The sequence below is a fragment of the Balaenoptera ricei genome, chromosome 20 (assembly GCF_028023285.1).
Source record: "Balaenoptera ricei isolate mBalRic1 chromosome 20, mBalRic1.hap2, whole genome shotgun sequence".
Lineage (NCBI taxonomy): Eukaryota > Metazoa > Chordata > Mammalia > Artiodactyla > Balaenopteridae > Balaenoptera > Balaenoptera ricei.
Window position 1 is genome coordinate 14,143,507 of NC_082658.1, and position 12,573 is coordinate 14,156,079.

A 12,573-nucleotide genomic window follows, 5' to 3' on the forward strand; every position below is an offset into this window, starting at 1 on the left:
CATGACTAATTTGACTTCCTCTAGGTATGGAAGATTTGTCTGTTCTTAGGAGATTATTAATACCTTGCTATTTTAAGAAGTCAAAGAAAGAAAACTTTGATTTTCTCATTAGATGTCAAGAAGGTATTTGTTTATTAAGAAGATATAAGTTCATTATTAATGCTTGGTTTTAAAAAAAACTTGGGTAAGTAGAAATAGATGAATGCCCCCTCCCCTTTTTTGTAAAGATGTATTTCAAACCAAACCGTCATGTTTTTTGATGAAACCCTTGAAGTATTCCCATTAACATTTAGGTGGAACAAAACAGAGATCCCCACTGTTGCTGTTATCTTTTAACTTTTCTTTAAAGTATTAATGCAATTTGCCAAGAGAAATAAAACATAAATAGGTAAATGTAGGGACAATTATATGTAGTTGATCTAATTGTATACTTAATTGACTGAAAAACTATAAAACAATATGAAAATTAATCAAGGTGACCCCCATACTGAACAGTCGCTTTTATATATGCAGATAGTAACCATGAAGAAAATACAGCGGGAGTTCTGAGTTAAAATAACAAATTGAATGAGCACATCTAATTTTGCTCCCCACTGAACTCCACCAAAGCTATGGCAAAGGGATTTTTTCAAAGCATAAACCCACAGGGACAAGGGGAACAACAGAGAAGAGAGCACCAGTAAAACTGCAAGCAGTATTGCAGGAGGACGAGTGGTACCCTACCCAAGAAAGCCAAATCCCAAGTCAGTGGGGGAGAACTGAGAATTTCACCAGTCACGCCATAGAATCCTCAAAAGGCACAAAAGCAGGAAGAGCAGAGCAATGCATGAGTCTGTCTCTGCAGTGCACCTGTTTACACCTGGTCCTGCCAGGTACCCTGAGTGTGGTGGGCGCACTGTCTTCTAGGCGTTGCTTATGACTGCGCCCTCTGATTGCACCACAGGAGGCTCTTGACCTGTGAAAGGTGACCTGGAGACACATTTATTTTTTCCTGGGAACCTTCTTTTAATAGTGACAATATTGCTCTTGCTCATGCAGCTAGTTTTCTTCTTGCTGAGTTTTCAAAAGCCAAACTTTATATTGTTTGGGATACACACATAGGTGGTGGTAAAACTATAAAGAAAAGCAAGGGAATGATAACACAGAAGTCAGGATAATGGCTGCCTGGGGGTGGGACACACTAGTTTTGGATGTAGTGGTTATTGATAAGGTTCTGTTTCTTAACTTGGTTACAGTTTACATATTTTTAAAAATTACAATGAAGAAAACGTCCAGCAACGACAAAACACCTCAAGCCAGGAATATATTTAATAAATATTTAGGAGCATGTAAAGAAATCGTTAAAACTTTACTAAGGATATAAAGGTTACTTTGGGACTTCCTTGGCAGTCCGGTAGTTAGGACTTTGCACTTCCACTGCGGGTTCAATCCCTGGTTGAAGAACTAGGATCCACTTGCCGTGCAGTGGCCAAAAAAAAAAAAAAGATATAAAGGATACTTTGAGTAAATGAAAAGATACATCATATGCTTACATATGTATGTTGCATTTTTCTAAAGATGCCATGCAGTATATTAATTATATTAACTTAATCTATCAAATTTAATATTCATTTACATTATGAATAGGAGTTTTCTTCCTGGAGGGAGAGGGAGGCTTGACCAAAATGATACTAATATTTCCTCTAGAAAATGTGTAAGAAAAGGGAAGTAGGTATTACAAAAAAAGGGAATAGGTATTTAGAATATATCTTGAAGCTACGATAATCAAAATAATTTGTACTATAGAAGAAGTAGAGGAGTGGAATCAAACAGAGAATCCAGAAATAGACCTAAACACATGTGGGAATCCACTGTGATAGCTTTGCCTGTCAGAGAAGGAAAAGAGGGCGTGCTTGGGGAAAATATCACCCAGATTCCTGCCTCAGCAAAAACATTCAGACAAATGAGGATTGAAAAATACCCAACATATTGTTAAAAACTATAACAAAAAACTTAAGAGCGCATGGATTAATTTATGTTTCTGTTGTGATACTTTCTTTTCAAACAGATACAAAACCCAGATGCCATAGATGAAAAAAGTGGATATATGTATTTAAAATTCTGAGTGGAAAAATAATATTATAATCAAATCCAAAAGAAAGATGACACACTGAGGAAAAATATGTACACCACAAATGGAAACTTTCCTTTTATAAATGAAAAAGACCTTTTATAAATGAAAAGCCCATTACAGATAAGACACAGGATTTGAACAGGCATTTGGCAGAAAAATAAATATAAAAGGCCAGTAGACATAAAAAAGTGGTTACTTCTCTCATAATTAAAGAAATGTAAATAAAAACAACGGGATAGTATTTCTTCTCTCTCAATTGGGCTAGTAATTTAGAAGTTTGGTACTAACTTGAGTGAAGGTGCGGGAAAGCAGGGTTGCTTTATAATTGATGGCAGTGTGAAGCATACCCATCCGAAGAGCAATTGGGCACCATCTGTCAGCACTTTAAATATAATACCCTTTGGACTCAGCTGTTCTACCAGTGGGAAACACAAAGGGATATTCCTCAAGTTTGCTAAGAAACACGTAAAACATGGTTCCCTGTAGCTTTGTTTGTAATAGGAAGAGAAACACAACAAAACCCTGTGGAGATGGGGAACGGAGTTGAGGCTCAGTCCACACTCCTGGCCCGGCTCTCTGAACCGAGGACGTGTGGAGGGAGCCCCTGCCCCCAGTGCACCCGCCAGTACGGAGTGGTGCCTGGAGGCTCGTAGTACCAGCGTCATGGGGCTTCTTTCCTGGGGCCGTCAGGCTGCCAGCAGTAGCCAAGATTTCTGCCCAACTAAATGGAACTGAACCCCTGCAGAGCTCACCTTTCCTGCTGCCTTTTCCCATAAGGATTGTGTTGGAGGTGGTGAGAACAGTAGAATCTATTCTGGGAGAGTGGACATCACAGTTTAGCTACAATACTACCTCACTGGCCTGGCGTCAGCAAAGTGAAGTCTTTGTCTTTGAGGATGAAGATGGACCTGTTCCCCATGTGAACCCCAAGAGCACAAGCTGAGTGCCCAGCTTAACTGCGCGTTCCCAGAGTGTCACCGTACTGGTGTTCTCCCCAGACAGTGCTCCATTCCTGGCCACAATCTGCGAAGATGGCTCAGTTGCTGTGCCAGACCTGGCCTTTTACAGGTGTTTAAAGCTGAGCCCACAAAAACCCTGTTGAGAAATACTACTTGGTCGTAGCTCAGTCACTCCTTCTTTACTCTGGAGAGCTGAGGCTGGCAGGTTATCCACTGTGTTGTGCCTACAGAGCTTTCCCCACTCCCTGGTTGCAAATTATGGTATCTGAGACTAAATGAGTCCCCAGTGAGAATCCACTCCCTTTCCTCTCCCGTCAGTAGTGAGAGATGAAGAATCTTTGCTATACTGGTTGTGTGCAGTTAACAGGCATGAGCTCTTGGCCTGGGGGACGCTAGATTCTAGGGCGCTGTAATCACAAGGACACAAAACTTTATTCAAAGTGGAGATAGATAAATAGGAAGTTTTTGGTGGAGGGACGGAGGGGAAAAGGATTAAATCCCCTCTCACATCTTTCTTCCGCTCCCCCAAGTTAACAAAAGATCTCTTTATTCTTTTCACATAGCTGTGCATTTGAGATTGGCTACATCTGGGTAGGGTATGATAAAAGCAATTCTTCTAGCACTAGGGCTCTTAGAGACCGGAGCTCCTTTCTTCGTAGATTTTGGTCAATGTTCTTCTTTATGGGAAATATTCCCATTCATGATAATCTAATCTAATCACCTTAAAGTAGAACCTCACCACAGACCTGCCCATCTCCTTACTGGTAGGTGCAGTGATATCTATTTTCTTACCTGAAAAAAGAGTGTGGTCTGTGCCCTATGCCTAATGATTAATGCCCAGTCAATGTGGTCCTTCCTGCCCAACCCTTCCCGTCATCCAAAAGCAGGAGCCCTGTGGGTCCCTTTCTCTGTGGTTGTAGGAAACCTGAGTCCTATGTTAGTGGACCCTCTGAAGACTTTAAAATCCCAAGTACTAGTAGAAATAAGAATATTGGTTGATAAAATAAGAGTTTTGGGATTTGTTGGTCTTTTTGCGGGGAAGGAAAGAAGATATGTATCTTCTGGTATGGAAAGATCTAGTGCAGTTTTTCATTGATTAAAGACTGTGTAATTGTATTTATAATTACACAAAAAGGATATTATATTACAATGTTGGTGTATGCATAAATAAGTCATAAGTGAGTATATTTCTTATGGAGAGGGATATGAGAAGGATAGCATGTTCTGTTTTTTTCCTTTTTGTACTATTTGATTTTTTTCCTATTAAAGAATTGTACATCTACTTATTTTTATGAGTCTGGGTTTTCTGGGCTGTGGGATTATATAGCTAACCATTCTTTGTTTTTGTCTTCCTAATTTTCAGTACTATATTTTTATCTTTTTTGTTTATTTTTCATAGTTGAGTGTAATTCTGTCTTTCTATCCATATATTCTTAGGTTACATAGAATGACATCAATTGAAAGAGAAGAAAAGGAGAAAGTCAAAAAAAAAGAGAAAAAACAAGAAGAGGAAGAAACAATGCAACAAGCTACATGGGTAAAATATACGTTTCCAGTTAAACATCAGGTAATTTTGGTATGATCTTTTAAATTGTGTTAGCCATTTCTGAGACTTTGATTCTGCAGTTTTGAATACTTATTAATTTTTTTTTACTTTTGACACACTTTTAATTAACGTAGTTGGAATGAAGTAAATCTTTCTGGCAATTTTATAAGCATAGGTTTATGTTAGTAGAATATAGGTGAGTCATCAGACCAATTTGTAGAAATTGTTATAAATGTAAAATTGTTGTACATCTTTCATATTAGAAAGGAATATTAAGTTTCTTCATAAATCTTTGATTCTCAGTGAAAATAAAATGAGTGGTAAATTAATTTGCCTGACCATTTATTTTATTTAGTAAAAATGTGTAAAACCACACGTACTTTATAAAACATTCTCATTCTTGTTTAATCAGCATGTTTTCACTTTACACCAGGTTTGGAAACAAAAAGGAGAGGAATACAGAGTAACAGGATATGGTGGTTGGAGCTGGATTAGTAAAACTCATGTTTATAGGTTTGTTCCTAAATTGCCAGGCAATACTAATGTGAATTACAGAAAGTCATTAGAAGAAAGTAAGTAATTTAAGCTGTTTTTCCTGCATAATTGCTTCTGATTTGTATTCTTATAAATTTGTAGTATATTGACTATATTTTGGATAAAAGTGTTTTTCTGAAATTCTTACTAGAATGTGCAAAATTACTAATGTAGTTTAATAATTGTAAACTCTAAAGTTTTTTAAATTACCTTTATTCATGGGATTTTGATATCTAGGATTTTAGCTTAAAAAGATGATAGAATAGAATTTGTTAAAAGAAAGAAGGCCTCAGCTACCTAATTGTTTTTCTAAAATCTTAAATTCAGTACTACCTGACTTCTTGAGGAAACACAGTCTGGTGACCTCAGCATTGTAACATTTAACAAAACCAGAAAGAAAGCGATAGAGGCTTCCATAACACTATCACATAAAGGAGATAGTAACTCAGTTTATGCTACTGGCTAATGACTTTATTTATTTATTTTTTGGCTGCGTTTGGTCTTCGTTGCTGCGCGTGAGCTTTCTCTAGTTGCGGCGAGCGGGGGCTACTCTTCGTTGCAGTGCGTGGTCTTCTCATTTTAGTGGCTTCTCTTGTTGCGGAGCACGGGCTCTAGGCGCGCGGGCTTCAGTAGTTGCAGCACGCAGGCTCAGTAGTTGTGGCGCACGGGCTTAGTTGCTCCGCTGCATGTGGGATCTTCCCGGACCAGGGCTCAAACCCGTGTCCCCTGCATTGGCAGGCAGATTCTTAACCACTGCGCCACCTGAGAAGTCCCCACTTTAGTGTTTAGAATCACAGAACTCTAGAGGTGAACTGCCCTTTTAGGAGGTAAATATTTTGAAACTCATGTTACATGAACAAATTATTTCATGACGATGTTAAGTGCCATACTGAAGGTCACACAGTTAGTGCTTCTGTTGCCCTTTTTGCACTCTACCATGTTGTCTCTCCTTTGTTATCTAAGCAATTTTCAAAAGCAGTTCTGTTCACTCTGCAGCATATTTGCTAATTTATGGTGTGATACGGTCTTTCCTGTGAAGCCCATGCTGTAGTGCCAAATAAGTACTATGTACACACCTAGCTAACTGATTTGGCTTCCTTATGAATGGTTCTCATGAAACCTGAACCAGTAGATTTTTGAAACTGTTAATGTGGGAAAGTTGTCATTGAATTACCTTTTAACAGAAAAAAACGTATTTTATAGAGCTCACTGGAATTTATTTTTTAGGGACTAGGAGTGTCTTGCATATAGCAGATGTTCAATAACTGTTTCTATTTGCTAAATAGAACTATTCAATATTCATTTACATTATCTGATTATATTCAAGCTAAATGTCCATTATAATAAATTCTAAAAGATTGTTATAATTTTTATTACTATTTCATTGTTCCAGTTACCTGTGTAGCACTTAGAAAGAATTATAGAGAGCTTTTCTTTAATTGTGTTTGACCTATGTAATAAAATCCAGATTATCAATATGCAAAATATTTAGGCTTTTGCGAATTTATTTTGTATCCACTTTCCTTAGCATGGGGTTTTCTATTGTCCAGATGCTGGGCCTTTATCTAGCAGGTACCAAGTTGGTCTTGGAGCATCTTTTGAGTTTTTTCCTCCCAGCTGGTAGCAGGGAAGAAACGAGTAGTAAATCAGGTCCAAACAAGGCTACACATTGCATTTGGTTATTTCTCTTTCCTGTGATACAGACTTAAGTATTCTTAACTTGGAATCTACAGATAAACTTCAACTGTATTCAAGAATCCATTGAAATTTATTACAAAAGTTAGTGTATGTACTTTTTCTCTGGGTAGGGGATCATAGCGTTTATCCAATTCTAATATGGTTCTGTAATACAAAGTATGTTAGAAACCATTGATGCAGACTTTCTGGAGTCAGTGAACAGGTTGAAATAGTCTCATGTGTGAAGGCTTCTGAAGTACATCTAAACTGTAGTCATTACTTCTATGCTTTAGGTCACCTGAGCATATAAGAAAGAATGTAACAGCTTCAACTTTTGTATTTTGGGTTTTTTGAATAAAAAATAAAGTATAAATTGCTGGAATATACTTGATAATTTCCACTAAACTAGGTATATTAAAGTAAATTGCTAATATTTGACATACTTGTAATTACTATATACTTGGGGGTTTTTTTAGCTAAAAATAATATGGATGAAAATATGGATGAATCAGATAGAAGAAAAAGTCCACGAAGTCCAAAAAAAATAAAAACAGAGTCTGATTCTGAGAAAGGCGAGGTAAAAGATTCAGATGCTACAAAAGGAGCAGACCAAAGTGAAATGGACATTTCAAAGGTTACTGAGAAGAAGGACCAAGGTAAGGAGAGAAAAGTGTGGAGGGCAGCCTGGGGGTGATAAGAAAGCACTGGATCTAGTTCACACAGCAGGAAAGGTACTGCAATGTCTCTTTTTGATAATAGCATTATTGAAACATGATTCATATGCCATATAACTCACCCACTTACAGTGTACAATTCAGTGGATTTTACTATGTTCACAGAGTTGTTCATCTATCACCATACTCAATTTTAGAACATTTTCATCACCCCGAAAAGAAACCTCATACCCACTAGCAGTCAGCCCTCCCTAAATCCCAGTCTACTTTCTGTCTCTATGGATTTGCCTGTTTTGGACATTCCATATAAATGGAATCAGGTAGTATGTGGTCCTTTGTGTCTGGCTTCTTTCACTTAGCATGTTTTCAAAGTTCATCCATGTTGTAGCATGTATCAATACTTCATTCCTTTTTATTTACAAATAATATTCTGTTGTATGGATACGTCATGTTGTGTTTATCCATTCATGGTGGACATTTGAGTTGTTTCTTTTTGGCTATTAAGAATAATGGAAATATGAACATTCATGTACAAGTTCTTATGTGGACATATGTTTTCATTTCTCTTGGGTAAATACGTAGGGGTGGAATTGCTGGATCAAGAGATAGCTCTATGTTCAACCTTTTGAGGAACTGACATTGACTTTTGTGAAAAGTTGTTTTTTTTAAAACTAGATAAGTTAGATAATGCATGAGCCTTAATATGTTTTATAACCATAAAATAACCATAAAATACTCTGTACAAAACCTTATGCGAAGGTACTGGTATATGCAATAGCTGTCACATACTAAGTTATTTTTCCTTGTGGCATTCCATCATTTTTAGATACTAGGAATCAGAATATTTAAATATTTGGAATGTATGTGTTTTTTAACCTTTTATAAAGTTTAGCCCTGTCCATTGACCTATTTTAATCATATCAGGAACTTTTAAATATATAGCTATTTATAGTTAAGGTTTTGAGTAAAAATCAGAAAAACTGGTATTTTTTAAAGTGAAAATATTATCATGAATTCCACATTTCAGACTAAAAATTACATTTATATAAATGTCTTTGTTTCACAGATGTAAAAGAAGTTTTAGACTCTGACAATGATAAATCCTTTAAGGAAGAACCGATGGAAATAGATGATGATGTGAAAATAGAGTCACATATAAATTGTCAGGAAAGTTCTCAAGTAGATGTGGTCAATGTCAGTGAGGGTTTTCATCTAAGGACTAGTTATAAAAAGAAAATCAAATCATCCAAACTAGATGGACTCCTTGAAAGGAGAATTAAACAGTTTACACTGGAAGAAAAGCAACGCCATGAGAAAATGAAGTTGGAGGGTGGAATTAAGGGTATAGGAAAGACCTCCACAAGTTCTTCGAAAAGTCTGTCTGAATCACCAGTAATAACAAAAGTAAAAGAAGGGTGTCAAAGTGACTTGCTTGCACAAGAACAGAGCTCTAATGCAAGTAATGATAAATCTGAAGACTTGATTCGGGGATGTTCACAAAATGATTCCTCAATTCTTGGAATCAGTGATTCTGATCATACAACAAACAAACTTTATTCAAAAGATCAAATGCTAGATGATGCCTCCATTCAGAGCGCAGAGACAAACTGTCAGAAACAAAATTCTGTTCGAAATGACGTAGATGAGAGTCTCTCTGACCCTGCCAGTAAAGGCCAGGAACCCAGTAAGATTAAAACAAAAGGAAGTGATTTTCTCATTGATGACGCTAAACTAGCCAGTGCAGATGAAATTGGTACTTTGATCTATAAGAACAAAAAACCACTCATACAGGAAGATAATGACACCATTGTGTCTCCTTCCCAGAGCCCTTTACTTCCATCAGTACCTAAAAGTACTGATGATAGAGATATCCCATCTCTGTCAAAAGCAATAGACTTTGAAGGAAAATTGGGATGTGATTCTGAATATAATAGCACTTTGGAAAATAGTTCTGATACTATGTCTATTCAAGACAGCAGTGAAGAAGATATGATTGTTCAGAATAGCAGTGAAAGTATTTCTGAACAGTTAATAACTCAAGAACAAGGTAGTGAAGGCTTAGAACCATTGAAACATGAGTTTGTTTCAGATAAGACCCCTGGAAACTGTGACGACAGGCTGCAGGCTAAGGTAAATGAAGCAAATGGTAAAAAACCAAGTCAAGATCAGAAATTAGAGGAGAGACCACTTAATAAATGTATTGATCAAATCAATCTGAAAAGTGTCACTGACAAAAGGAATAATGAAAACCGAGAGTCTGAAAAGAAAGGACAGAAAGCAAGTACCTTTCAAATAAATGGAAAAGATAATAAACCTAAAGTATATTTGAAAGGTGAATGCTTGAAAGACATTTCTGAGAGTAAAGTAGGAAGTTGTGACGTTGAACCAAAGGTTAATAATATAAATAAAATAATTCCTGAAAATGATATTAAGTCTTTGACTGTTAAAGAATCTGCTGTAAAGCCATTCATGAATGGTGATGTCATCATGGAAGATTTTAATGAAAAAAATAACTTGGAAACAAAATCATGTTTACTGAGGTCTTCAGATACTGAAGGCGACTACCAAGATCGCCTAGAGACCCTGCCATCAACCAAAGAATCTGAGGGTACCCAAGCTACCACGCCTCTGCCATCTTGTCCAGAAAGCAGTTCAGCCAATCAGGTAGAAGATATGGAAATTGAAACCTGCGAAGTTAAGAAAGTTACTTCGTCTCCTGTTACTTCTGGAGAGGAGTCTCACTTCAGTAATGATTTTATTGATGAAAATGGCCCGCCCACCAACAAAGATGAAAATGTCAATGGAGAATCTAAAAGAAAAACAGTCATCACAGAAGTCACCACCATGACATCCACAGTGGCCACAGAATCAAAAACCGTAATTAAGGTAGCAAAAGTTGATAAGCAGACTGTGGTCTCTTCCACAGAAAATTGTGCCAAGTCCACTGTCACAACCACCACTACAACGGTAACAAAGCTTTCCACGCCCTCCACAGGCAGCAGTGTGGACATAATCTCTGTGAAGGAGCAGAGCAAAACTGTGGTCACCACGACAGTGACAGACTCACTGACCACCGCAGGAGGCACTCTGGTAACATCTATGACCGTGAGCAAAGAATATTCCACAAGAGACAAAGTGAAACTCATGAAGTTTTCAAGACCCAAGAAGACTCGTTCAGGTACAGCTCTGCCATCGTACAGAAAGTTTATCACCAAGAGCAGCAAGAAGAGCATATTTGTTTTGCCCAATGATGACCTAAAAAAATTGGCCAGAAAAGGAGGAATCCGAGAAGTCCCTTATTTTAATTACAATGCAAAACCTGCCTTGGATATATGGCCATATCCTTCTCCTAGACCAACCTTTGGTATCACCTGGAGGTATGTACTTTAAAATGCATTTGGGGGAGGGAGAAAGTTTTTAAAGAATTAACTAATAAAAATATCTCATTTATGAGATAACAGAAATAAGACAGGGAAATATATATTTAATGGGCAAAGTTAGTAATGGAAATAAGATACAGAGAGTTTTTAACTCGGCCAGCTGGTAGGTACTAAAGTTTACTTAGGGAAAAATGTTTAAAGACTGAAAATGTAAGGGAATCCTTTAAAATGAAATTCAGCTTCACTTTTCACAAGACAAAAGAAATGTGTCAAACATAGTTATTTTCGTGGTCTAACCTCCAAGTTATTGCCATGTGTTTGCTTTGGGAGTGAGATAATCACAGAATTGGATAATCACCAACTTTCTGGAATGTTTGTATTTTATTTCTATTAGGTAATTCATAAAAACATAAGACAGGAAACACGCCTGTAAATCACACAAGGTTCATCATAATGTAGAAATCTTAATGTAATTTGTTTGCATGATAGACATTTGTTTTGGAGTTCTCTGTTATTTATGTGAGAAAAGGTAGTCTGAGATTCCTTAGAGAGTTTCTTTAAACCCAGAACTAGTCTTAATTTAAAATTTTCTGGGCATTAAGCTTTGGGGATAAATTATAAGTACGTAGAGTTGGCAGTTGTAAGATCATGTAGTTTTAAGTTGGGAAAGGATCTTAGAAATTCGTATCTTTTTTAGATGCATAATAATTTGCCTCTGGTCACAGAGGGACTGAGTTAGGAATAGTGCCTGGTTTTCCTAAACCCCAGTCCAGTACTTTATCTTCTATATCACATTTCACGTATTTGTCCTTGCTTTGTGCTTTTCCATGTCCTTGTCTTTTTATCTTTTCACCCTTAAAATTGAAAAGGATGGGACGTGAACATTGAAAACATAAGAGTTCTGTGGGACATGCTCAGAAACTAGGCACGGTCTTGTTTGCAGTGAGATTTCGCTAGGATCCTGAAGTTCATGACGTCAGCAAGTTCCTGGGCAGACTCCATTTCACTTTAGGCTTCATTTCTGTGTGTTTTTAGTATGGTTCCTTTAAGTTGAAATCATACTTTTCTTGTTTTCTTTATATTACAATTAGCTAGTATTAAAAAAAAAAAAAAGACTGTAAATGAGTACTCTCTATAAAGGAATTAATTAATATGACCAGTCATAGTTGGTTTGACCAAGTTTTTAATAACTCATCTTTTGATTTGAATTAAAATATCATCACTCCATTACACATTCAATAGAGACAGCTGAAAAGTACAATTTCTCTGCAGGGCCTGCAATGAAGGATTTGCAGAATCCTGCAGGGAATCAAGGAACTCTTCATTACAGTTCATGGATTTGTAGGATTACTCTGCACTTTTCTGCTTTCTTCATTGAGAGCGGTCCCAAAATGTATCCTTGACTGTCCTGCAGGTAACTTCTTTCCCACTGGAAAAGTTACTATGTACAAATACTTTAATTAAAGTGACCTGGCAGTTGTGGAGGCCGACCTTTCTGCTCTTTTCTATTCTGTAAATGGAAGGTAGGCTTGACTGCGAAGCACTTTTCTCTGAACCAGTTCTGTTCACGTGTTGCCCAGGGCCCTTTTCTGCACGGCTGGGTTTCAGAAACCTTGTATTGTTATGTTTTAATATGCACTGGGGGCACAGTTTTTATCTGTTTAGTTAATTTCTCATTTTTTAATGGAAG

The 12,573-nt window shown here is 36.9% G+C and overlaps 1 protein-coding gene across 13 annotated transcripts in view; it reads left to right on the plus strand.

Moving 5' to 3' along the window:
- The window catches only part of BPTF (bromodomain PHD finger transcription factor), a 141,484-nt gene that overhangs the window by 81,995 nt on the left and 46,916 nt on the right, over positions 1–12,573 (plus strand). For all 13 annotated transcript variants that reach the window (XM_059909118.1, XM_059909119.1, XM_059909122.1 and 10 more), the window contains 4 exons: positions 4,510–4,639; positions 5,052–5,190; positions 7,306–7,485; positions 8,570–10,880. In XM_059909118.1, the coding sequence (XP_059765101.1) occupies positions 4,510–4,639; positions 5,052–5,190; positions 7,306–7,485; positions 8,570–10,880 (2,760 nt within the window). The remainder of the gene's footprint in view (positions 1–4,509; positions 4,640–5,051; positions 5,191–7,305; positions 7,486–8,569; positions 10,881–12,573) is intronic.